Raw genomic sequence first — 27,896 nt, 5'->3', positions numbered from 1 at the left:
TTCATTTTCAGATTACATTGAGAAAATCCTTTCCTGTTTTGCTTTCCTCTGTGCTGCTGCCTTTCAGTTGGAATGACCCTTACAGTACCCACCAGGCCCATGTCATTTTAAAGACCTACAGTGGAATGATAATCCTTTGTTTGGGCTCATACTGACTTCTTTTTCTAATTCCTAATTCCCCCATGTTGTTGCTGCTACTGTTGCCGTGGCAGCCCGACTGCAATAACTCCCCCCCCTCCCCAAACACGTGTACATATTTCCTCGTCTAAATAGTTATTTTGAAATATGCATTAAACCTCATCCCCTGAGTGTCTTCCCGATTTAAGAACCAGACTGCAGATAATAAATAAAGACTAAACATGGTATAAATCAGAAAGTGTGAGGGATTTCTAACACTTTGTCAAGGGAGAAGCATTTGTATGTACTTCTTGTAGCCTAGGTGAAGTAAATGGCAAACTTTGGGTCCATTAACGCGGCCTGTGTTCAGGTTTATGGACGGGGAAGGTAAAGTTGGAGCTCTTCGTCAAGTTAGCTAGGTACGGTCCGCCACGATGGCTGTTAAGCGCCTGGCCCTTCAAAATAAAAGCAGGGTCGTTATCCGTTTGAATTTTAAGAGTTTGCTAGTTACTATCTTGACAATTAAAATGGTGTAATGTGTATTTATTTAAAAAATGGTTTTACTATAGCTTTTTACCTTGTCTCTGCTTACGAAATGTCAAATATATAGTTAATAAGTGTATTACTTTGAAAGGTCAGCCCGAAGTCACGTTTTTCAGTGAGGCTAGCTTGTCAGTTGCCAAAGTAGCTAGCTAAGGGTTAGGGCGGAAGGAGGAGTCCGGGGCAAGCTGGAGGGGGACATGATGTAGTTTGTCCAGCACAGGCTGCGTGACTTAAAATACCTCGGTGTGTCTTCCCCCCGTTTGTTCATTTGAAAACGCATTTTTTGTGTTTTTTAACATCTAACCGACACCATGTTTCTGCGCGGATCTAAAAAGCGACGGTCGAACCGCTCGGTAAGTGTCTATTCTTTGCCTAATATTTCTTAATGACTTTCACAACTTAGTTAGTAAACCCTTTCGATAACCTGCTATATCATCTTATCTGATCAGAAAACATACTTTAAGATGTTTAATGCCTCTCTCTGTTCCCCTGTAATAATTAAACCTGAAATAAACCTGTAGTCTATTCAAGTCTAACACTAAAAGCAGCCCAAGCGGAACCTTGTCCCACCTTCACCTGGCTTTTGTGTCGGCATAATTTTTACGTCAAAAACAACACAAAACAAGTGTCCCACTCCTTTTCTATATGTACAATACATTGAGTTAGGTTCTTTTTTATTAAACCGCGTACCGGAAAGTACATTCTTTGTTTATTGAGTCATTTGGGGCTCCCTGGTGCAGTCAGGAGGGGTCACGCGACGTCAGAGATTTTTTACCTGAGCAGGTTGCTGTAACCTGAACGTGTTTATTACATTTGTCAGGTTTGCATTACAACAATGGATGCTCTGTAAGATTATGTGCTAGCTGGATTTTTTTTTTTGCCCCCAACACAACCTAGCAAATATATGGTCAAGTTACTAACCAAGGCCTGTTTTTTTTTGGACCAGACTAACAGCTGTGTGGCCATGAAACATCTGGCTGTGCAGCACACTTGGATTGTATCCAACTAGTGCATTAGGTCTAAGACGTGTACAAGTAGTGTGTACTTGTACACGTCTTAGACACTTCTTAGCAAACCAGATCTAAGTCTGTTTAGGTTATTCATGTGTTTTTTTAAAAGTAGCATTAACACATTCTAGAAATAATCTGTTACAAAGTCCTGCAATTAAAATTTCACTTATGTAAAAGAACAAAAGTATGAGCATAAAAATATGAAAGTACAGTACATGTCAGAATAATGTTTTTTCTATTAGGGGATTATAATGATTAATGCAGTCATGTACATTACTGTACATGTGCATTACAGCTTAGTTGCAGCTGGAAAGGGTGGGGGCATTTTAATTAGCCAACTTTATATATTATATGTAATATTCATACATATAAGTCTGCTCTTATCTTCATATGATTATACATTATAATGTACGTATTGGTTTGTATTAGTAATCTGAAAAGTAGCTTGTAGCTAAGGCCATCAAATAAATGTGGAGTAAAAAGGACAATATTGTCTGAGTTTTAGTCTAGTAGAAGTATAAAGGAGAAGAAAATGGAAATACTCAAGTAAAGTACAAGTGTTTCAAAATTGCAGCACTCGAGTTAATGTACATAGTTACCACTGATAGTAGTTTTACATAGATCCTGGCGTTTAGATGTACCATATTCTTTGTGTGAGGGCTTAGGACACCTGTTGACACATACAGTAATTACACTGAAGTATTGATGAGTACCATCAATATTTTATACTCCTACACTCCATTACATCAGGACTCCAAAAGTGAGTTTGGACTCATGTTACAACGCAGTTGTTAACGAGTGTATCTTAAACTCTGTGCATATATTTTGTCTGTGTTTTTTTCTTAACAAGTTTCAAGTTATTTATAGATTATCAGAGTGGGAAATAGATTGATCTAGGGTCTATGTTATGATATTATTAGATTAGATATCATTATTTTAATGTAATGTTAATTTAATTTTAATATTAAATGTCTTCCTCTCCTTAGCAGCTGCATTACAATTGGGTAACAACATTTTTGTGTGTTGATATGAATAAAATGAACAATACATGTCTATAAAGTAAGTCCTTGGTCATCCTTACAATGACTATCTGTAACTCAGGGACTGTGGTACATAACTCTAGTATACATGAAATATTATTATTGTAGATTTCCAATAATTATACCCAAATAAAATGTAATTTTGTCAATGTCACCTATTATAATTTATTATATTTATTACCTTTTATTCAATTTTAATATAGACTAAACAGGAAACAAGTCTTTTTGTTCAGGTTGCTTTGTAAATAGCCTATGTTGTTATTATATTATTATTATTATTATTATGATAGTATTTAACAATAGAAATCTATGACAAATGTGTTATGATTGTTTTGTGTCTTTGTAACTTTTGTAGTGTAACAATGTGCATTTAACCTGCGATATGTTGGTTAGCCAATGGTTGGTTTGGCCATTTTTTCTTGTTATGGATAGCTTTTTCGACTTTCTAAATATAGCACAGGTGTTAATAATACATGTAATTATGACTAAATCACGTTTTGCTTCTTTGGTGTCAGGGTCCTCATAAGCTGTGCTCCGTTCCACAGTGTAAATAAACAGTCGTCCTGCTCCCGGGTTAAGGGAAGTTCCCTAGACAAAATTCCCCCATTCGGAACACCCTGCAACGTTACTAAGGTAGCCTGGATATCACTTCCATCGTGCGTTACCGTGGTAATGTAAACTCCTTGGAGACGTTGCTGCTACTGTGGGAATGTTACAATGCGGAAATACTAGATTAAGAACAGAAACGGCTACCATTATGGAACTCGTGATTAATGGGATTTGATTAATTTACGAGCTGTACGGTGCTATCTCAACAAGTCTCAGTGGCTGGTGGGAAATCTTGCTTGGCAACTTCTGGCGAAGTAATGAACGGTTGATGTGTTCTTCCCTCTGAACTGAGCTTGTTTGCTGCATACTGTTTGGAGTCGTACTTACACTGTCAGAAATAGGGGTACAGCAGGGGTCCATTTCTGTCCCCCAAGGTACAATCTATACTAACGTACCCCATAGGGCTCATGGTTGGACCTCAAGGAACATATATGGACCTTTTTGAGGGTCAAAAGGTACATATATGTTCCCAAGCATTAAAAGGTACATATGTGTATGTTTATTTACCGTTTATTTCAAAAGTTAAGGTCCAATATCAAGAGACAGCCTCTGCCAAGCCAAATTTGTTGTAAAAGTTGTTTAAAGGTTTTAATTATACCTTAATTATTTAAGGTAGATTTAAAATTATCACTATATTTGAGTAGCCTTGAAATAAAGGAAATAAAAGTTTTGTAAGTCAGTTTGCTGAAATTATGGCATTGTATTGATCATGTAAACGAAAAACAACACATATAAACACACAAATGGCTGATTCTCACTGTAACAGTGTGTTTCATCAGAAACATTTTTGCATTGCATAGCCTACATTATCCATCATCTAATTACTGGAGAGTGCGACAGAGACTGCCAGCTCACTAATTTTGATTGGTGGAAAGATGTGTCAAATATGTAGAGCCAGCCCTGATTGGCTGCTTGATCTCAACTTAAAACACAAGGGTACAAATATGTACCCTATACCAAGGGTACAAAAACTGTACCCTTTGAGGGTACCGCCCCAGTGACGAGCCATTGTACCCCTAAAGGTACAATTATATACTTCATTTTCTGAGAGTGTGTCATGGCGTAGTTCCCTGTGCAGTCCACTTTGCAGGGAACTAGGTGATTCTGATGGGAAGGGAGCCATTGTTAGTGTTATCAGTAACACCTGTGCGTTCCCTACTTTAACATGTAAAACAAATTATAAGAAATAAAAGGTCTATGTCCCCACTCACAACAGCAGTGTCACAGATAAAACATTCAGCTCGCCCCTCAGAATGACCCGTCCAGTTGTTAAACATTGTTTTTGAGGCAGCAGGAAGCAGTGATGCGTAAACCAAGAGGAGGAACCAGTGTTCGGAGAGGGCTGGCCTGCAGGCTGTCTGTTTGATCGTGTCCAGTGAGGAGACGTCCATAAGGCCCCCCCCGACCTCTCACCTCTTCTATTAATGTTTAACCCTTCTGACACCACAACATTGAGGAGAGCAGCAAAACCCAAATGACATTTTGTCTTCTGTTAGGTTAATCAACTGAACTGTGCACAGAGCTCTTTCCCTCCCACCTGAACACTACCACTCACTTAACATTTAGTGTGGGCCTAATGTCATCATTCAGGTGTATTAATCAACCAATTTCTGATATTATTGTAAGCCATTGCTTGCTGAACCAATGCTGTTGCCTTCTGGTGTCGGATAACAAAGCTGGCAGGCTTTCAGTTTGTCCATTACCTGGTTGCACAGTTACTTGGTAGCAAGAAAGATCTCAAGCAAACCGAGGCAGCGCGGCCTGTGATTAAACCTTATACCCACTTAGTGAAAACAAAGGACTTGATATGAAAAGTCTGACGCCATTCTGAAGTGCGAGCATTGGAGCTGATGTGAACTTTTGTGAATGTAATATTTACCTTACCCACACTCAGTTTAGAAGAAACTTCCCACTCACCACTCCCATCACATCCGTCACTTGCAGCAACAGGCAAACCGTATTGTCGGGCCTCGAACTTGACGCGTTATCTTTTGTAGAAAATGCAAAGGAAACACTACAGTATGTAGCCTTGACATACAGGACACTGTCATCATGATAAGGACACATTCAAGGAAATGTAAACCTAACTGGTGAAGGCTAATGTTCAAGGTTTAAGGCTATCAGGTTGTCATTTCTGTCATTACGGAGTAAATTAAAGGTCCCTGCCTATTTAAATTAAACTCTATTTTTAATGAGGAAAACAGCACAGCTGGGAGCACCCAATATGTCATAATGTAGTTTGATTTTGTGTTAGAACCAAGTTGACAGGTTTTTCTGCATCTTTGCATGCGTTCACAGATGAGACCATCTCCTGGTTATTTTCTTTTTAAAATCAACCTAATTCCTACTTGGATGGAGTGGGATATTGTCAAACTTCAATGTTGTGCTTCTAGGATGTTGTCTGTTAGCACATAATAGGACTTAGCCTAATACTTCAAATAATCAGTTGTAGGGTGTTACTAAGTACATTTACTGCACGTACAATTTTGATGTACTTGTACTGAGTAGTTCCGTTTTATGTTACATTATACTCGAAGGCAAATATTCTACTTTTCCCTTCACTACATTTCTTTTGGCACTTTTAGTTACTGGTTACTTTTCAGAGACAGATTATTAATACAAAATATCATCAACTAATAAATGATGTATGTATTTTGATGGTATCTAAAGTAGTTAAAATAAGCCCCACATTTACCAGCTGCAAACATTAGTGATGCTTACACCTAAATGCCTCACTAATTATTATCTGATAATGTACATCTATGTTATTCTGAAATGTGCCATTCTGCATAATAAGTAAATTTACCTTTGGTACTCTAAGTATAATCTAATGCCTATACTTTTGTATTTTTACGTAAGTAAAGTTTTGATTACAGGACTTTTACTTGTAACCGAGTACTTCTACAGTGTGTATTGCTACCTTTTCTTACATGAAGTATGTAGTAAGTAAGTAAGTAGTAGTACGAGTAATTTAAGGCTTTTCCTAATCCTTTGTTTTTCTTATGTCATTAATGTACTGCTGTTGTGCTTAACTTTTAATTACTGTCTGTCCTTAATTGAGTGAATGTCCATGTTGATGATGTTGAGCCTCTCATCACTTTAATAACAAACAAAGAATTAGTGTAAATTATTATGCTGAGTAAATCTAATGTAGACAGACCTCCGTCTGTTCAGACCTACTGGACTACTCAAATCTCAAGTTGTTGGTACGATTTTTCTCAGACTTGTGTGACGGAGATCTGACTATACAAGATATCCCTGACCCAAAGCAAAGCCTTGTTTAGCCTAGGCTATTTCTCATGATGTCGAATCTAATACCAGGTCTAACATAACTCTCTTTACTTTAAGCAGTTCAACACTGTGGCGGTGGTTCTTCATACCTAAAACGCAACACAAGTTTAACCCTTGTGTTGTCTTCCCGTCAACCATGAAAAAACAACAACATTTTGGTCACTTTTTTCAACATTATCGCTTTTTTGCCCACATTTCTGTCACTTTTTCAATGTTGTGGGTGCTTATTTTTATTCTTTTGGGGCTTTTTTTTATGTTTTTGGCGTTTTTGCCAAAGTTTTTCAATATTTAAAATGTTGAAATTTTCAGTGCTTATTTCGACGGCCAATTTTTTTGTGACGTTTTAAAAAAACTGAAAACGGGTCAATTTGACCCAAGGACAACACGAGGGTTAAAGCAACGAGCCTTCGGCTTTCGCTTGGTATTTATTACCAAATGTGTTCTTCAAGAAGTCAAATGACTATAATGTTGATTGTTCATAAACGATGTAGTGAAGAAGTTAGTGCTGAGTTCTTCTTCCAGTCAAGAGGATTTTTTTTTTTTTTTTTAATATAATCTGCTGTTAAATGTTAAAAAACAGAGTGCAGAAAGTGTGGAAAAGTGACAATGTAAACGTGAACGTATAAAGTGTCATTTCATTGTGTCGCTGAATGGAAAGTCAGCAACACCCCGTAGTATCCTGAAGTGTCATCGTTTCTGGTCAGCTACAATTTCCAAAGGTGTTTTTTTTTATCCCGCAGCTATTTGCTTCCATTCTTGGAAAGCCTAATAAATGTGATATTTAGGAGTGTAGCCGTACGCCAGGTTAAATGTACAGGCACTTGGTAGTGTGTGCCTCTCACTGGCTCCGTCACCACCTCAGTGTGGCAGCCCTGTAACTCCTTTCCAAGGGAATAACAAGTGAAAGGTCCAGTCACCCAGAAGTCATCTGTATGCTTCATTTAGCCTATCTTGTCACTTTTCATATCTGTCTCTTTTAATGTCAACCAAAGTGGCGATTAACAAGCAATGCATGGCGCAAGTCAGATTCCAGTGTGCACAACGCACAGTGAGGCATTTTAATATGACATGTACGTTATTGTTTACTGTCACGTATGACTGTTCTGGACTAACTAGTTCTGGATAAAGTCATTCATATCTCCACCCTGGGACCATGTACGGAATCCTTTTTAATTCAAAAAGCACATAAAAAAAACATTTCAAAACACAATGTACTGGACCCTAAACTGTTTCTGTTGATAACCGGAGAAACATATCTATAGTAAAAAATTAACGAGCAGTATAGACCTCGGGTTGCTGTATGCCAAAGCAGACCTTATTGCAACGTCATGGAAAAAAGTTCCCAAACCAAATACAACTCAATGGATAAGGTGGATGTTATCATGCCTTTGTTTAGAAAGGATATCTTACATATTAAAGACTAAACAGCAGAGATTTGAAAAATATTTGGAGACCTTTCATTAACTATGTTAAGGATTGAGATTTAACACAGGATGAAGAGAATGAGCCATTTTTGTAGACAATGGCGTCTGTAAGCTTGTAGAAATTAGTTTTCTTTTAAATATATGCTATATCTTGCATCTGTTGCAATAAATCTACTCAATTTTGTAAAGATAACCATATGTTAAAACAGGAGAAGCACTTTTTTCAAATTTAAGCTTAAGTTGTTTTGCTGTGCCAAGGCAGGAATGTAAAATTGTACTATACACTGTATGAATGTGACTGATCATATTGCATGCTGCTGAAATTGAAATAAAAGAAAAGGAAAAAAAGCACAAAAAACGATTTTATGAGCAAAAGTGCAAGAAGCTAGCAAGCTGCCGATCGTTCCCAGTACACGTGGCTTGTCAGTGCGTGGGTAAAGCACTTCCAACCCTCAGGTATCAGTGAGATGAGATAAGCAAACTCAGCGTTGCTCTAATCAAAGTAATCCATTCTAGCATTTGTTCATGGGGATCTCTGCATGGGGAAAACAGGCTCGACGTGAATACTGATGGTTCAGTAGTTAGAGCTGCTGTCCTTATGAAGGTGTGTGTGGTTGGAAAAGGGTAGATCAAACGCAGCGGAGCAGGTATGCACAGGTACCTTGCTGTATCACATATCTGCATTTTATTGCTTTGCTCATTAAACTCTGTGAGCGTCTGTGCGCATGCATGCATTCTGCATCCTAATTTGCAAAAAGTCCAAGCCTGTGAGAAGAGCAAATGCAGTTTTTATAGAGACGTTTGGTTCATGCAGCCTATTGTGATAAACCCGTCAAAACGGCAGCAAATACGGGGTCTTGCCTTTTGTTTTTTTGCAGAGAAAAGTGCATATGAGGCACATGCTTTTTCCTTCTTCTCCTTATGGTGGAGTAGAAAACAGTAGTGTCAAAGAGGTTTCGTTCATTCTTCGCCTTTTTTTTGTGTGTGTGTGTGTGTGTGTGTGTGTGTGTGTGTGTGTGTGTGTGTGTGTGTGTGTGTGTGTGTGTGTGTGTGTGGTGTGCGTGTGGTGTGTTGTCCTTCAATCAATTAAAGGGTGTCGTCAAAGATCCTTTTATATTGTATGCTGTACACATTTGTAATTTGTGATATTGGGCTATATAAATAGGATTGACTTGACTTCAGACCCTTTATGAGGGGGGGGTGGATATTTATCAAAGAGTTAATAATACAGACAGATGCTCTCTGTGAACAGTTTATAGGCGAGGTGCCGTAGAATGAAGGCATCCCAGAAAAAGAAAGTGGAGACAAAGTGACTACATGGAGAGGGAAAGGGTGCAGCTCTCATCCTGTGTCTGCTTCCTTCCTCTCATCTCTAAAAAAGAGGCTTGTGTCTGCAGTCTGTAGTCTGCAAACACATACACACACACACACATGCACACACATTTGGATCACAAGTGAGAAATGAGGTAGGTGGTTTAGCGTTTGGCTGAGTCAGATGCACTGCTCAGCACTTTAGTAAAAAGTCGTTTTTGAGATGTTACGCCCCCTCATTATTCTATATATCCCATCAGTTATAAATTAGTGACATTTCTTAAAGTCCCAGTTGAACTGCAACTACTTTTGAGGACTGGTCTGAAGCAAACAGGGTTTCCTAGGGGCTAAATTCGGGATATCGCATCCTGTTATCAATGTTTTTAACTTTTTCTCAAGTTTTTGTCCCTTTTTTTAACACTTTTGACGCTTTTTGTTTGCCACTTTTTTTAACGTTTTCAAAACTACATAACTTATTTATAGGAAATTACACCTAATGTTTGAGTTAGAAAAGCAGAAATTAGGAATTGTTTAGACTAAAATTAAAGGAAAGGATGTTAATGGGCAATCCCAGACTGGAATATGTCCATATATTTTTTTGAAACCACTTCCATTTGTTTTTAAATGCTATAAAAATTGTATAAGACACCCCAAAATTAATGAAAGTAGAGATTTGTACTTGCCAAAGAGCGTTGTGTGGAATCAATCATGTTATTTGGGGTAATTTAAAATAACATTGATATAGGAAAACGGGTCAATTTGACCCGAGGACAACGTGAGGGTTAATACAGATGTTACACATGCCACATCACCACAGTGTGCAGATGGCATTCTAATGGTTTATATCTGCCGGGTCAAGCTCACACAGCGACGTGATGATGTTTCATGAATTGACGTCATCAAGTAATGCTTTGGGACTCTATAGACATCTCATACTCAAAAAGCTGTAAGCAACTGTAAGTGTATTCGGCTTTGTGGCTTAAATGGAAACACTGCCCACTCACTCAATGGGATGTTGATGCTTCTGCGGCCATGTCTAGCCAACACTGTATGTGCTTACTATGTTGTTTTAACCTTACTGTCGTGTGTCAGAAGGTACGAAGGGTTCTCCACGGGGAAACGATGTGAGCTGAAGGGAGTTTTTGTTTTGTTTTCAGCAGGAGGAAGAGGACCCGGACAGAGGGCAGCCCTGTCTGCACTGTGGAGACCAGTGCCCCGGCTTCCGTGTCCATGGCTGGAGGTATGTCTTAAACATTGCCGGCGCTGCCTGTCAGCTTCTCAGGAAATGTTTTTTCTCATACTTTATATTCACCTTTGGTAGAGTTGCACTCTCTCTTGTTGCTTTTTGGATCTTGTGCAACTTCTGATAATAACTAGCTGCTGAAAAGGAAGGTTTTTATAGGCCGTTAAACGTCAAAACATATGACACCCGAACAATCTCATTTTTTGAACTGAAACATATAATACATGCAATCATCAAACAGATGCATTTGGCTGAGTTTTGATATTTTTTTACACACCAGCTTATATTATATATATATATATATATATAATTATATATATATATATATATATATACACACACACACACACACACACACACACACACACACACACACACACACACAGTAAAAGACTCAGATTTTCTGCTGTGCGTGTGTGTGCGTGCATGCATGTGTGTAATTGCATATGTCTTAGGAAGGACTTGATACCAATGGAAATCAGCTTATCTGTGATTTGTGTACACGCTGAGTGCAGATATACATTAAAGACAACAAACATGACCCAGTCAGGGCTCCACATGTTATCCACAGAGCCAATCCGCCTTACTGACCCTGTGGATATGAAGAATCGGGGCTATAGGACTCATGTGTGCCATTAAGCCATGACAATTGCAACAGAAGCAGTTTAGCATTTGGTTGATATCTTCATGGGATTACCAATTGTTCCTCCTGCAACATGGGCTGAATGTCTAAGCTCCAGAGATTTAAACTTAAGACCTTTTCATATGTTGTTGCTCACCAGGAGGCCTAAGGGGAAAAGCACAGTGTTTTCAGATTAGTCTCTTTAGCGCAGATCAATGCGTTCATCTGCAACAAGTCTACATCTACTCAGCAGGATGACGAGTGTTTTGTAGGATGTCCATACTGTGTTTTTGAGACACGGCTCTGCAGCAAACAGGACTTTCAATTCTTGCGATTGCTGCTTTTTAAATGTAGGCACAAGCCACTTGAATTGTCAGCCTACATACCTCTTCAGCTGTTCGTCCAGGAGTTGTTAACCGTCGAAGGCTCTCCCAAACAGCAATTTACTTCATTCTGTTCAGCAGGTTTCTGCATGCTTTCATTTGAGCCCCCTTTTCTTTTCTGTCTCTCCTTTAGTCCGTTAGTAAATATCCAGCTGGTTGGGTCTCTTGGTTACTCTAATCCGGTCATTCACGCTAATAAGATTAGACGTCAATGCTGTGATAGTCACTCTCTCAACCACTTCATACCTCCCTCTGTCTCCCCCAATCTCTTTCCACTTCACTGCTGCTTTCTTTTTCCAAATATGACATTTGTTTTTCATTTAGATTTTAAAGAAAGATGTGTGTGTATGTATGTATATGTGTACATGTACATATGTGTGTGTGTATATATAAATGTGTGTGTGTGTGTGTGTGTATATATATGTATGTATGTGTGTATATATGTATATGTAAAGAACTATTTCTTTATTAGGAATTATTTATATGTTAGTAAAAGAAGCAAAGAGTCAATTGTTTGGAAGGAAGCTGTATGATCCACATTATACATTTGATTTTTCCAAGTACATTGTGTTTACTGAATGCAGACTCTTAAGGCTGCAGAGTACAGTCACTAGGTTTGACACACAGCAAGATGAATGAAAAGAAGAAGAAAAAAAGGTTTATTTCTGGGTACGAAGGCTGCATTCACAATCCCAGATGGGCACTGCATGGCTGAAGCCAACTGTGGCTCTGTGATGGAGAGAATAGAACAAAAAGTGCAGGAATGCGTACTTCATGGAACCAAACAAATGTAATTGTATCTTTTTAGCTTTTTCAGTTCTGTTCTCACTATTCAGATCAAGACAAAAGCGTAGAAGTTAGGATGTAATCTTAAACACACGTGCTGCTGTCTACCTTTGGCCACACTCTGGTGGAGGTCTAGCCTGTTTACAGTGTCTCTGTAGTAACAAAACATAATAATGTGGGTTATGGAAGTTTCTCCATCATGCGTCCGGTAGGAGGACCGATCTGAAATGACGTTTGGGCGAGACGCCGAAGAGACATGTCCCATTTAGACGTTTCTAGTCTCTCAGCTGATCCAGGAGAACGAAGAACATGAACGTGATTAAATGATTGAGATTTATGGGGGTCAGTTTTTAGGACCCCAGAGTCCCGTGCTAATTGCATCTTCCTTAATTACCAGTTAAGAGTCACACCTTCCCTGGAGGAGGAGATCATGCAAGTGGCCACAGGCTTGGCTGCGGATGCTCGCTGAGAGGGAAGTGATCCGTCTTCATCCTGAGCTTTCTCAGACAGAGCTCAAAGTGAGGTGGGGGGCAGATGGTGCATCCGCTGCCCAGCAGCAAGCAAATTGAGTTACTTCTGACCCACAGGTCCCCGCCACGGTTCAAAAGTGTTCAAAGTAGCCGTTGCTGTTAGTCTAGGTGGCCATGCAGCAATTACTCAGTCACTAATTAGTGGCAGGGAGCAATAGGACAAGGCCCATCTGTTTCTTAAAATCAGATCTAAGGAGGGCTTCACTCCTGTAGTGATTTATAGATTATCCCACAGCAGCACACATTTAAAGCAGAGGATTATTTTATGGCTGCTACCCTGGATTCTCCACCAGTTTTAGTAATTATATACAGACCTACAATATATCTGTACACCTCAAAACACTGTGCTGTAAATTGACTGTTGTCTAAAAATGACATTATGGTAACACTGCAACTTGTCTAACAATTATTTTTATTATTGATTAAATGTGACAATTCTCTTCTTGATTAATCATTTTGCCAGTGAAATATCTTCCATCACAATTTCCTAGAGCAGAGGGTGATCTTTTCAAATGATTAGTTTTATCTGACCAGCAGTCAAAAATGAAAAAAATATTCATTTCCAATCATACAAGACAAAGAAAAGCAGAAAATCTTCACATTTCCAAAGCTAGAACCAGAGAATGTTTGGCAATTTTGCAAAAATGGTTGAAGATAAAAAATAATTGTCAGTTGACAAAATTGGTTAAATTGTTACTTTTAACACATTTGGAGCGTGATGAAGCATGACAAAATAGAAATATTGACCAAAGAAAGAATACATGGGAAATGTTAAGTATGCTGGGTCTTCTCTAGCAGACATGCCATTACTGATATTGATCCTTCGTGATTGACCAATGTCAGATGAGCTGGTGTGTCGTGACATCATGAAGACTAAAGTCACGCCGTCTGCTTGATGTTTCACCAGAGACACTTTGTTGTCATGCATGCCCATCTTGATCGCATAATATGACAAATACGGCACAGCACAGCTCATAGGCTCAAAATCTGCTTCACTTTCATTTCTGTGATTAATAACTGCATCAAAGCAACAATGGCCCATCTGTTATGAGTCAGTTGCAGCAGTCTGGTCTAAGGAGAAAAGACACACTGAGTTTACTCTTTGTGATTGTCGCTTGGACACCAACGTTTCATATCTTCAAAGGTGACGTGAGTGAATTGTCGGGCTTTACCTTATTCTTTTAAGTACTTTTTTTTTCTTTTCGAAAGAACATGAGCACGTGCGTTCCTTGAGAACTTGTATTTTCTGTAGTGTGTGTGGTTGTGTTCGTGCCTTTTGTCCGCGCCCACTGTCATCACGGAGGAGGGTGGGAGTTGGGGGGGTGGCGGTGGACGTTAAAAAGAGCCGAGCAGACAGAGAAATGAGCACATGGAGAGGAGCAGCCATAGGACATCGGGCTCGTACTGACAGACAGGCTGACAGTAGTAGGCACCTATGGGATGGGACAGCGTCAACGGGCCAACCTGGACTTATCTGTCATGATTACAGCAGGTAATAAAGAAACCATATTTTACTGTTTACTGTCTAACAAGACTAAAGGGACTAGACACTCAAACAGTCATTACGTGTGTGTGTGTGTGTGTGTGTGTGTGTGTGTGTGTGTGTGTTTTAGAAGTGGATTCTTCCTGACTTTATGTTGTTTTGTACACATATCCGTATGACTAATATGACGCAGAACATGTACAGTTAGTGTTGTTCTTCAACTTGCCTGTACACAGTTGGCTGCTTATAATGCATCTTAACAAAAAGACTACATGTTGTACACTATTTGTGGAAATGTTATTTTATTTAAGTAATAATACACACACACATTTGAAAGTGCTGGCTGATATCGTACTGGACAAACTCAGCTCAGTCTGGGATGCAGTGGACGGGTGAACAAGCCTTAATCTCTGTGTTCAACAAATTTAAATGACTTTGTAATCACCTCAGCCAAAGCTAATTAGAGCTGTTGGATTTACAAAAGTTCAAATGAGTTTATTTCTGTGTTAATATTTAGTTTTCATTTGACTTATTTTTACTTTTCCGTCAGCAACAATAAGAGCGCCAGCTGTACCAGCAGTCTCAGTAACAATGTTTTGGTCCAGCAAAGCACATCTACTGGCAGATTGTTGGTTTGTGTCCAAAGCAGCATCTGCTGTATCACACATGGCTTGGAAGTGCAGTTGCCGTGTATTTTGGGGGTTTTATTTGTCCATGCCGCTCAGTTTCAATATGCACAGATGTTGTACAGAAAAATAGTATTATTTAATTAATTTGCTAAGCAAAAGAGAAATAAAAAGGGTATGTTTTTAGAAAACCATTCCCTGCACTTGCGCCCTGGCAGCTCACCTGCTGGAGCATCCCCCCTTCAGAATTGAACCCGGGCCACTGCGGGTGCCCCCCCACCCACCCCCACCCCTTTTTCCTTTCTTCAGCTGTCCAATCCATTTAAGGCCAAAAAAAACAAACTTCAAAATCTTCAGAAGTATATTTAAAGCAACTTTTCCTGCTTAGGTCCCCTTACAGGTTGGATTATGTCTCATTGGAACTACAGGTCCGCTACCCGATCTGGCAAACTTGTGGGTCTAGCCGGTAGAGAGCCGCAAAGCGGAAGTGCCGTTCACCCTATTACGAGTTGATGAACCACTGAAATAATCTTGGAAACATTATTTTAAGTTACAAAAAGTTCTCTAGTGTTGCTTTAAATGTTTTGGCACGTGCACAAACCAGTCTTTGGTTAAACTTGGCTCTAATGGCAAGGTAATTGAGAGCAGCCTGCACACAAGTGAGACCTGATTTGAGACTCCCCTGCATACTTTCATACCCCAAATTCATTCAAATTGCCACTTTGTCATCTTTCACTTAGTGTAGGTTGCATGTGGGCCTTTGCACGCACTGTACTGGTGATTATATCCTTTCATCATGTATGGGGTGGTGGTGGTGGTGGTGGAGGTGGTGGGGTGAGACATGGTGCATCTGCCATTGTCCCATCGTGCCAGGTCTCCGGCTGCGTCCTCCTACCCACTTACACAGGCATGCGTGTCACACTCCCCCCTCCCCGTTTGCACTCACATACACTCACATACAAAGGCACACACACACAAACTGGGGTCAGATTCATGCCAACAAGGCTTTAGCCTAAGCTGACTTACTGTGTTTTCTTTTATTTGTATTGGTTCTACCTGCTGGGCGACCATGGACATTTAAGGTGCCACTGCCAATCCAGGACGGCTGCATATTAAAAGCAAGTGCCGCCCTGGGCCTTAGAAAGGTACAGTGGTCACATAATAGCATTTCTTCTCTCTGTTTTCTCAACTCCTAACAATGAACTGGTGTTGAGTGGAGAGAGTGGAGCACAGTCACACTGACATGATGTTGCTAACATTTCAAAGACCATTTTATGAGACCATTGATTAGAAGAGGAGCACTCATGGAGTTTACAAGCTATGTGTGTGTGTGTGTGTGTGTGTGTGTGTGTGTGTGTGTTGAGCGGGGGTTGGGTGCTGGAATAAAGCAGCTTTGTGCCTTGTGAACTTGAGCCACAAGTGCCAGCTGGCAAACTGTTATGCAATCACAACAGAGATGCACACATGTGATACATGCTGCATATGGCCACATTGTCAAATCCACACACACACATATGTAACACCCACACCTCAGTGTCACCCCGGGGCTCTTTCCTTCTGATTCCACCGGTCCCACAAACAGGCACACCCACCTCCAGAGCAAATGTAGGGAGGAGTCAGAGGACGAGATGGGGTGTAATACGTGGCTGAGGGAGATTATTGCTCCCCTCTTCACCTCCCTCTCTTAACTTCCACTGGATTGACAGCCAGGCTTATGTCACCGACCTCATTCCCTGCTTGTTTGGTAGTAGCTTGTTTGGGATGTGCTGGTCCTGATGTGAGATTCTCAACATCATCTGTGATGATGTTGAGTTTCTTCTAAATGTGTAAAATGCGTTAGCAATACACACTATACATAGACAATACGCAATTTAGACGATTTGTAGTACTGAATTTTAAGGATCTGGAGATTGTGTGTTTTTTATGTACCTGTGTGACAACTGTTATATTAGTAATAATTGGCTGCAGGGAGTCCCGTTGACTCAACCTCAAGAATGTGTGTGGGCTGGTTTTTGACATAATGTCTCCAACGCAAAGTGGGTTCATAAATAATGTGGTGACAAAGAAACTGTGGGAGTGGCGGTATGACTGTTATTACATGAGAGTTGTTACTTGTAGTTTTGTTTTGTTTTAGGAGCTGACCCAAGTACCTTGTCTTAAGGAGAGTTTTTCTTCTTTTGGCTTAATTGTAGGGTCCAAAAATCAACTGAGCTTTGAATGTTTTGTGTATTTTATTTGTAGTTCTGCATTGTCAATTGGTACTGGAAAACAGGGAGTCATAGAAATATGACGTCTTGAGTCAGGTTCAAATTGTAACGCTGTGGTTTGCACATTAGCACCTGAAGCACCAGCAGCACCCAGCTTCTTGAAATATTTGATCAGCTTTGGCTTGTGTTGTAAATCAGCAAAATAAAAGTCCCCAGGGATTAAGCCCAAAGCTTTTCCTTCTCTCCACAGGAAGATCTGTGTACACTGCAAGTGTGTGCGAGAAGAGCATGCTGTGCGCTCGGTGCCAGGCCAGCTGGAAAAGATGATGACGAAGCTGGTGTCCGACTTCCAGAGACACTCCATCTCCGATGACGACTCGGGCTGTGCCTCCGAGGAGTACGCATGGGTCCCACCTGGTCTCAAGCCCGAACAGGTAACAACCACGGTGCAGAGCAGACGCAGAGTCGAGACAACGCAGGCACCCATGATGCACGCTTCCACTTGGGCATGTTCATACATACACAAACTGGTGGATTATGGGAAAAAAAAGTATTCAGTGTGTTTGATTTATGACTGCAATTGAATAAATTGCTCTATAAACAAGAACTTGGCTCTCTGTACCTGTCATTTATGCTCTTTATGTGAACACACGTGTCTCCTCCTACAGGTATACCAGTATTTTAGCTGCTTGCCAGAGGACAGGGTGCCCTATGTGAACAGTCCAGGGGAAAGATACCGAATCAAACAACTGCTGCACCAGCTTCCAACCCACGACAGTGAGGTAACATCACTGTCACCCTGACTTCGGATGTTCTCAACATTGGCTTGCCTAATAGTGTGGTGGCATTTCATAAGCATACAATCATTCAGTGTGCTAAATACAACATAGATGCTGTTGATATTGTGTATTATAATACCACTATGTCCCAACCCTTTACCTTATTGTTATTTGCAATTGTTTATGGGTTTATTTTGTAGAGCTGCTAAGATGAATCAATTAGTTGTCAACTTAACTTAATGGCCAACTATTTTGATCGATCAGAACGATTAGTCGGTTTTTTAAGACAAAAGTAAAACATTCTTTGATTCCGGCTTGTTAAATGTGAATATGTTCTAGTTTCCTCTCTCCTCTGTGACAGTATACTGAATATCTCTGAGTTGTGGACAAAACAAGACATACTGTATGTGGACGTCTTCTTGGACTTTTGGGAAACACTGATCCACATTTTTCACATTTTATATTTAACAACATTTAACAACTAATGGGTTAATCGAGAAAATATTCAACAGATTAATAGACTATGAAAATAATCGATAGTTGCAGCCCTAATATTTAGAAATGTCTGCATCACACCCATCCTTTTAAACTAAAGCCAGTAGAAAGCTGCATACCTCAATGTGTTTATTAGACACCCCAGTTTACCCCCCTGTTCCCTCCTTATTTACAGGAGCTGGTAAATAGAATTCTGTCTTAAGGATCCATTTGGTTGGAATGATTTACAGTTACATGTTAACATGTAGTTAACAGGGTTTGCATTAGTCAAAGCTAGCAATTTCTATCACTTAAAATCTAGTTGCTTCTCATATATAAAGGCAAATAAACAATGCGTTTTTTAAATCATAGTTGTAATATGATCAACAAGACTATAACACAGATTGTATTCATCTCACATAACCTAAGAGGTAACAAGAATGTCTTCTGTGTTTCCTGCAGTCCCAGTACTGTAACTCTCTGAACGAGGAGGAGAAGAAGGAGCTGCGGTTGTTCAGTCAGCAGAGGAAAAGAGAGAGCCTCGGCAGGGGCGTCGTCCGGCTCTTCCCACTAACTATGACGGGAGCCATCTGCCAACAGGTAGGGCAACATTTTGATTTTATGTTTGGAAAACGTAGTAGATTCCCTCATGAGACAGGCCAGTATAAAGCTCTCCTTTTTATAAACACGACCGCATCCCAGTGAAATAAAAACCCATCCGATCCATGCAGAAGAAGAATCTTTTTACAGGACTGGAGATGGTTCAGGTGCGAGTAGGTGCAGGCAGAGCTCAGGGTCCACAGCCCACAGGGATTTAATGATTACAGGGCTAGATAATCAAATTGCCGGGCAAACTGTACTGTTCCCCATTTGTTAAAGGATATATGATCTAACTTCCTTCCCTCTGCACCACACCCCCACCCCAAACACATCTATTTTTCCAGTGTGGCAGGCAGATCTGCGGTGGGGACATAGCGGTGTTTGCCAGTCGGGCAGGACACAGCAGCTGTTGGCACCCCCAGTGTTTCCAGTGTTCCACCTGCAGTGAGCTGCTGGTCGATCTGATCTACTTCTTCCAGGAGGGACAGATCTACTGCGGCCGGCACCACGCTGAGAGGCTCAAGCCCCGCTGCCAGGCCTGCGATGAGGTGACTGTCTCACCAAGATCCCCAACCCGTCTCACGAACACACTTCAACAGCAGGGTTTCGCAGCAGGTCTCTAAAAGCAGTGTAGCGGACGTCAGAAAGCAAGACGCTGAGAATCTGCCAGATGTTTTACTATTGCTAGATTTGACCATTTACCTGATCAGTGCTATAGTAGGGAGTATTTGGAGATTTTTCTGGCGGCGTCTTCTTGTTTTGAATGGCTTCTCCGTGTGACTTAAGAGACTAGTTGGCATAGTAATGGATTAATTGACGAGTTCTAAGCCTGGCATCTCATGGCATCTTTTTTCCCACTTATTTTGTTGACCCAAATCCTCAGTACTCATTTTTACAACTGATTTGTTTATTTCTGTACCCATAAAAAAGCATCACTACTGTGCTGAGTGACCTCTCCGTCTCCCTCTCTTCTGCTCTTTTGTCTGAATCCTAGATCATTCTAGCAGATGAATGTACGGAGGCAGAAGGAAGATACTGGCACATGAAGCACTTCTGTTGTTTTGAGTGCGAGGCTGCGCTTGGCGGTCAGCGTTACATCATGAGAGAGAGTCGACCATACTGCTGCTCCTGCTATGAGTCCATGTACGCAGAGTACTGCGATACCTGTGGAGAAAACATAGGTACACAGGCTAACAGTTACTATCAGGCAGATGTTCTTCACTATTTCTTTGGCAAAACTTTAAGTCCCCCTGTTTAGCATTCAATATCACGGATGTTATAAATGCCATATTTATCCCAGATATAAACTCTTAAATTTAAAAGCATTGTTTTTTGAAGTGATGATAAGTATGATCTGTCACTCATACTAATGCATTAATATTCAAATGAACTAGAATTAAGTGATGGTTGTGTGGTATAGTACAATGAGTTTAAATAGGGCTGAACCATCAAAACGGCAGTACTACTGATATGAATACATGCTGTATACATACTACGTACATACTACGGTAACAGAGAGTTTTAAATGACGTGTAATCAAGAACTAATTTCCTCTCAGGTATCGATCAGGGCCAGATGACATACGAGGGTCAGCACTGGCACGCCGTGGAGTCGTGTTTCCGCTGCGCCCGCTGTCACCTGCCTCTGCTGGGGCGGCCCTTTCTCCCTCGAGGGGGGCTCATCTTCTGCTCCAGGGCCTGTTCGCTGGGCGAGGACCCCAATAACTCCGACTCGTGCGACTCGGCGCTGCAGAGCAAACCTCAGCACAGAAGCTGTGACCCAGCAGAGAAACACCAGCAGCCACAGTGCGGTTCCCCGCTGCAGCCACAAGAGGGCACCAACCCTCCTATAACTCTTGGAAAAGACTGCATTCACACTGCAGTGGAAAACAGAGGTGATGGTGATGCTACATTGGTGTCATACTCAGATGTTATGTAGGTCGCACCGCCAAGAAATGACCCTGTAAGTATCTTGTAGAGACTTGTAGTCACCGCTTTGTTTGCTCTGCTTCTCTCAGGTGTCCACTGCACCGCTCCAGTTCAAAACGGACTTCCTGTAACCAGTGGTCATCCTCATCCAAGAGGCTCCTACTCACCTCTTCCCCACATCCATCTAGGAAATGGCTTAGGTCCATCTTGGCCCAGCGACCTTCCACATTACAGTTTACTGCCAGGGGACTCTGGTATTAAAGCACCCGTCGGGGGTCTCCAGTTCCAGCGAGAGCGGAACGGAAATACTGGACTGACTGGTCTTAATTCAAGAGGAACCTCTACTGCTAAAGACTGTAGGAACTGGGTGGAAAGGACGAATCAAGTAATGCAAGGTATCAGATATCACTCTGATGCTTAACACACAAAAAAAGCACGAAATCAACATTAAATGATTAGAATGTCCTCTGACTCTGCATAACGACAGCGTGTCCCCCTGATTTTCTCTCCGCAGTGTTTCCTCCTCAGAAAAACTTGCACATCATTTCACCTGAGTCGCCCCCCCTCCTGCCCAACAACCCATCCGTCCTCCCACCTCCTCTGCCCGTTAAGAATCGTGACTTAATGCCCCGAGACTTGCCTCCGCCAAACCTCCCCCAGCCAGTGACGGACCCTCTGATTCCCCGCCCCCGCTGTCTCGCAGTGGCACAGCTCGGGTCAGCTTCAGAGAACCGATCAGCAGCAGCTACTCTGTTGATGAGGACGAGGATGAAGACGGGAACGAGGAGGAGCTGCGAGAGGGCGTGGAGAACCAGCAGGAGGAAGACGATGTGGAGGGAGGTTTTGGAAGCAGGTTGCATCTACAGAAAGGCATCCCACCGCAAATGGATCTGCTGGGTAAGAAAAGGCACAGTGCCCTCATACACATACACTGTATACAATACAGCCAGCCTAGTGGAAGGGGGGTTCTTTTTTTTTTTTTATAAGTGGACCTTTTGGCAGTGTTTCCCTCATTTTGCATTTAATTAAGTGGTTCAAATACTTACTTTAGGTGACTCTTTATGCAGTAATTTGTGCTGTGATTAGTTTGTTTGCTGGTATTTTAAGGAGAACGCTTTTTGATGCACCGAACATAGGGCTGCACAATTAATCGAATTTTAATCGAGATCACAATTTAGACTTCCCACGATCAAATTTGCGTGATCGAGCGATCATTTTTTTAGAGCGTCATTTCATAGAACGCTCCGGTTTTTTTTTGCAAAGCCTATCTCCCGCTCCGTAAAGCCGTCTCCTCACGTGCCAGTCAGAGTAGTTCCCTGCACCCCGTGCAGCTTAGTTTCTAGATGGAGACAGTCCCAGAGGACAGAGTAACGGGAGGACAACTCAACAGATAGCAGTCGGTCATACGTCGGTCTCAAGGTTTACCAGTTTACCAGTAAACGCAACATTTTGACGATAAAATTTGTTTTGGTTAAAATCAACAAATGATCGTGAGAATAATCGCGATCAAAATTTTGATCAAAATAATCGTGATTATCATTTTGGCCATAATCGTGCAGCCCCTAACCGAACATATTTACTACAATGTTTTCAAATTGCTTACCAAGATCATAAACCAAGTTTTCAGTCCAAACGCACACACAGCTCAAACATTTTGTCATGAGTGCATGAAGCCAGTTGCGTGGATTGTTGATACATTAGGCGTTGGATTGATGTCATGTGCCAGTTAACACATTCACAGAAATGGTGCTTTAACAACATTAGGACTTCAGTTTGGTTTAGATCATTTTTATTTGAGGGGAATTTGAATTGTTATTGTAAAAGACACTTTTACACTAAACTAGTTAACAAATACAAAAAAACTGACTCGGACCATGGACCTTTTGGCAGTGAGGGAGGGGTATTTCAAACCAACTGAACTGAACAATTTCTATTTTCCCCCAGATGGATCTTCCTATCACCAGCGGAGTCTGCGGCGAGGGTGGAGCCGTTGCCGGATCCCCTCCGACCCTGCTCTCCACCCGGGACCAGAGAGGCGCTCCCGACGCTCGCAGCCCGACCGGCCTCGGCTGGACACCCTGGACTGGAGAGGCGAGAAAGAGAGGGACAGCCAGGGCTCCGCCAACGGCTCCCCGCTGACCCTCAAGCCGAGCCAGTACAAGCACGAAGACTGCTCTACGTGCTCTTCATCCTCAGACTCGGAGGAAGAGGGCTTCTTCCTGGGACAGCCCATACCTCTCCCCCCGCAGCTCCGAAAGCAGCAACCTGAGGAGGGCAAAGACAGAGAGGGAGAAGAGGAGAGGGAGATGCAGAGAGACTGGGGACTGAGAGGCAGCATAAGGCGGAGAAGAGCTCACAGCCTTGGTGCAAAGGACAAAGATAAAAACTGTGCTATCTCCTAACCCCTAAAAAAACACAGCATGTTATTTTCTAAATTATGTTGCACAAGAAGAACTATAAAGGCCCTTCAGTACTCTAGTATTCAAGCGGTCTTTCTGTTGGTAATGTACTTTTCGGAAAGGTGAACCACAGCCATTGTTCCTGACACGCTACTTAGCAAAAGGAAGCACAATAAACCTCAGAAAAGTCTCTACCTTTTACTTTATGATACTGACTTCTCATTGGGTGACCTTCTGTGATGTTACAGTGTGAGTATGTCCTTAGTGATGAATGCGGAGTGATTATTGGTAACATTTATGTTTGGATTTTCTAGAGAGGACTCACTCCGGTGTCTGTGACCCTGAAGTGTAACATTACTGCTTCCTAACATCCCCATCATTTACATATGCAAACTCCCAGTAGCACGCAGGGCCGGGAGCAGACAGCCCACTCCGCCATTATGGTTTGTAAAAGTAATAATTAAATATGTTATTTCTTAACTCTACCGTAACCATTTTTCTGTGCTCTTATGTGCAATTTTTATATGGCTGTAATATATTACTTATGAATACTAAATGGCCAAGTTTATGGAATGGAGTATGAGCAACTTTGGTAGTTTTATGATAATCACAGTATCAGGAGGAGAATTAGGTTGTGCTCATCACGTGTGTTTAAACAAAATACTGCAAAATTTGTATGTGTTCATGTCTTTAATCAAAAAAACACTTGTATGACTTTAAGGTCATTTATTTTTATATATTTGGGGTAAGTCGCTGTTCTTTCTTACGTTTTTAGGTAAAAAGAAGAGATCATTTCTGTTTCTTTTATTGTGTTCGACAACTTTATGGTGATAATAAATTTGTCTAAATTGATTGTTGGCTTGCTTTGTACTTTATTCCACACTTTACACACACACACACTCAATACAGACCTTTGAGCAGCTTGTCAGCATGCAGATGAACTATGATACCAGCGAAAAGTCCCTAGGAGCACATAACAATGGCAGGGTCATGTGACCAAAAGAAGTCAGTCTTTATCAGGTTAGTATCCTTGCAGGAGAGCCATCGGACCAATCAGCGGGAGGAGGCGGGCTCGGGAGTTGTTGAACAGGTTTGTCTTGAGCTGCTAACTCCTTTCAAACCTATTTCACACACATTCTCCTCAGCAGGACAGCACAGTGTTGGCTGGGCTAAAACACGAAACCCAGGACAAACTCAGGGGAACACCAGCCACTGGCAAGGTGAGTTTTCTCTAGACATGCCAAAATAAAAACCAACTAACCCACACCTTTTACAGGAGCTGAGTTGAGCTTGTCAGGGCAAGACTGGTGGAGGCCTTGAGTACATTCTTTGTGTTTACCTGCCCCCTTTGTGTGTCATTTGGCTTCCTGCTTCGCTCCATGTTTGTCATTTACTCTCAATGGCAGAACAGGCTGCCACTTGACTCAGAAACACTAAATTAGTGGCTCTATTTAGTTTTGACTCACCTCCAAGCATTCCTCTGGGCTAACGTTACCTTTTAATTATACCACGGTGCTGGTGTGGAGACTTCAGACAGGTTAAGAATGGCAGAGCTCAATCAGCAGGACTCTGGCCTGGCTCAGACCAGAATGGCAAGTATTTAGAGAATGTGACTGGCAGATGCAAACTATTTCAAGTGTGTACAGAAGGGCCTACATTTACCAAGTTCATTATTGTGACCTTCGTCACGGTTTGAGGCTTATCACTGTACACAAAGAGGGATGAGATAAGTTGCACCTCGTTGTTCTGGCTTTACTTTACCTACAGAGGCTTATAGTTCAGGAAGACGCCAAATGGCTGCTTTATTTAAAGATAGGGAGCCATTGTTCCCATAGCAGCTGTTGGTGTGTGTGTGATCTGCTCTCTATTGCCTCCAGACAATAGCTTGTTGACAGCTGTCCTGATGCACCTCCCCATTACACACACACGCACACATACACTTCTGCCACTCTTATCACAGGGCTTCTACTGACTGAAAATAAAGTGTCAAGTTTTATTGTGTTTGTCTGCAGGGAGATGGATGACTAAGATGTAATTGTTCAGATCCGGCGGTGCTGGCAGCCAATGAACTTGTAAGATCGAGAAGGTGGAGGATTGGCTGCAGTTTTTGGGTTTTTTAAAGGGGAGTGTTTGTGGCTGGAGGTGTCTTTGTGGAGTTGGCTGTGTCCTGTCTTTGTCGTACTAAAGTGTCTGAAACACTTGATTCTCTTTAGAGGTACACGTTTTATTGACCGTTCATTTGAGTTCTTCATTGAGCTGCCCATCTCCTGACTGACGTGTCTCTTTTCCACAGGGAGTCCTCATGTCAGGGAACTAGATTTCAACTGAGATGTTAAGATTACATCTCTTCAGGAATGGAATGGAATGGAGCTGGGCATGAGGCTTTAACTTTGCCATTTCTGCAGAACCAGGGATATTTATTTTAAGGTGAGAAGAAAAACTTGCCAACAGACTAGTACTACTAGTTTGACAAAATGCCTTTGGAGACTATCCAACGCACAGTGTGCCAGCAACCGACGAGGACTGCGGTAGCTGCTACGCCGCCACGCTTACGGCCCAAGGGGCCAGTGGGGCCGGACTTCTACCTGCGGTTCAAGACAGCGGCAGGCCGACCGAAGCAGAGTGCGGTGGAGAGGCTGGAAGCAGACAAGGCTAAATATGTCAAGAGTCAGGGGGCTCTCTGTAAACAGCAGCCAGTCAGGCCTCCTGAGGTGCGTCAGCCCCTGCTAAGCCCGGGCACTGCTCTGCGGCCCACCAGGAAGACACCCACCCAAACGAAAGCAAAGCAGGAAGGAGTCCAGCTTGACTTGGAGCATCTGAGTAACCTGATCAGCTGCGAGACTGATGGTGCGACTGCCAACTCGGGGGACCGTAAAGCTCTGGGTGGTGCTTCCGCTTCACTCGGCTCTCCTTGCCCCCCATCAGCAGGCGCGCAACAGAAGAAGGAGAGACCGTGTCCGCCCCTTCGTCCCGACTGGTCCAGTCCAGCTAAAGTGAGATTAAAAGCCTCTGGACCCGCTCGGGTCGAGAGTCCCGGCTCTCCCGGGTCTCCAGCTGCAGGGACCGTACGCAGGGTGGACGTCATGCCTCAGGCCAGCCCTGTGAGGACGCCCTGCAGACCACCTCAGTACACGCGGCAGCCCCTTCAGCCCATACCCGTACACACCCAGTTTCCACTTCGCCCGGCTGCTTCACACCTGCGTCTCTTCCACACCCGAACAACACCACGTCCTACTCCTCTGAAACCTGTTGTCGCTCCGTCCAAACCTGACAATCCTCCCTCCTCTCCAGCTGAAACCCCCGTCTCTGCTCCACCTTTCCTCAACCTCCCCCTTTTCCCTCCTCCCTCCCCAGCAATTACCCGTTTGTCCTCCTCCAGCTCGAGGAAACGCCCCTCTCTGACCCGGTCTAAATCAGATATGAGCGACCGATACTCCCGAGCTGGGACCGAGCTGGAGCGCTTCTTCAACCTGTGCGGTTTGGACCCTGCGGACCTCCAGCTGACCGGATCGAATTCTGACATTGTGTCCATGGCCCGTTTCCACAGCGTGAGCGCTCCAGGGTCCGAGTGTGCAGGCTACGGTAAAGAAGACGAAGACGATGAGGAGGAAGATGCTGACAATCCTGCAGCACGAGTTCCATATGGGGTTTCTGTCATTGAGAGAAATGCAAGAGTGATCAAATGGCTGTATGGACTCCGTCAGGCCAAAGACAATGCAAGTCAAAGTACCAATTTATAGCATGGGGATGAATGGTCTCTGAGAGTTAAAATGAAAGTAAAAGTGTGACTATTTCAAAATTGCTAAACACACACACCCATCCTGTGATTCAACTGTGTTAATATATGATAGGTGTGTATTTTTCTGCCAACTATTTCACTTCATTTGGTTCCCTTGTTTTGTGTTTTTGTAGAAATTTGATGATGTGTTTTGATTTTTCAAAAAACTGTGTGTCTCATGATGTGGATGTGAAAGTGTCATCTCTGTTTACGATCACGTAAATCAAGCGCATTAAAGATTGAATGATGAAAGCATGTTGTTTGATACTCAGTCATTTATTTTAGACCGCAGCCTGGCCGATTAAGGCTGTTTAAGGCCAATATCGATACAAATATTCGGTCATTTAAAAATCAGATATTTCTATATATTGGCCAATAAATATTTAAAAATAAAATATCCAGAAACGCGTAACAAAACATGGAAAAGATGTCCCTAACATTAGTTATTCATGTTTTGTCACAGAGCAGAGGAACATCAAAATACAGTTTTTTGCATAAGTTTACACACCCATGCTAAAGTGGATTAAAAAGAGGAATAAAAAGAAAGTCTTTTGTAAATTGGTCTTAATGCCGTAATTCAAAATTTTTTGGAAAACCCCACCTTTAAGGACACCAGGTTTCTTTGTGAATGAATAATGTATTGTACATAAAAATCTACACACCCCAATGTTAAATTCCCATAGAAGCAGGGAGATTTTTTATTATTAAAGGCC

The 27,896-nt window shown here is 42.0% G+C and overlaps 2 protein-coding genes across 5 annotated transcripts; both read left to right on the top strand.

The window, feature by feature from the left end:
* Positions 1-697: 697 nt before the first annotated feature.
* On the top strand, positions 698-23,398 carry prickle3 (prickle homolog 3). Of its 2 annotated transcripts, XM_032521463.1 has the most exons (11): positions 698-1,013; positions 10,503-10,585; positions 17,476-17,659; positions 17,894-18,007; positions 18,941-19,078; positions 19,423-19,626; positions 20,073-20,259; positions 20,637-20,972; positions 21,096-21,401; positions 21,521-21,903; positions 22,951-23,398. In XM_032521463.1, exons 1-11 carry the CDS (start codon positions 972-974, stop codon positions 23,143-23,145), a joined length of 2,172 nt encoding a protein of 723 aa, XP_032377354.1. In that variant the 5' UTR covers positions 698-971; the 3' UTR covers positions 23,146-23,398. The 2 variants fall into 2 exon arrangements, with proteins under 2 accessions (XP_032377354.1, XP_032377353.1); XM_032521462.1 differs by lacking the exons at positions 698-1,013; positions 10,503-10,585 and adding an exon at positions 14,265-14,401.
* On the top strand, positions 9,356-27,590 carry fam110a (family with sequence similarity 110 member A). 3 transcript variants are annotated; one of them, XM_032521468.1, is made up of 3 exons: positions 24,501-24,625; positions 25,418-25,620; positions 25,699-27,590. In XM_032521468.1, exon 3 carries the CDS (start codon positions 25,880-25,882, stop codon positions 27,143-27,145), a length of 1,266 nt encoding a protein of 421 aa, XP_032377359.1. In that variant the 5' UTR covers positions 24,501-24,625; positions 25,418-25,620; positions 25,699-25,879; the 3' UTR covers positions 27,146-27,590. The 3 variants fall into 3 exon arrangements, with proteins under 3 accessions (XP_032377360.1, XP_032377358.1, XP_032377359.1); XM_032521469.1 differs by lacking the exons at positions 24,501-24,625; positions 25,418-25,620 and adding an exon at positions 9,356-9,366 and having other exon boundaries at positions 25,862-27,590; XM_032521467.1 differs by lacking the exon at positions 25,418-25,620 and having other exon boundaries at positions 24,497-24,625.
* The last annotated feature ends 306 nt before the right edge of the window (positions 27,591-27,896 follow it).

This window comes from Etheostoma spectabile, chromosome 7 (assembly GCF_008692095.1).
Source record: "Etheostoma spectabile isolate EspeVRDwgs_2016 chromosome 7, UIUC_Espe_1.0, whole genome shotgun sequence".
NCBI lineage: Eukaryota > Metazoa > Chordata > Actinopteri > Perciformes > Percidae > Etheostoma > Etheostoma spectabile.
This window is presented reverse-complemented; position numbering and strand designations above follow the sequence as displayed.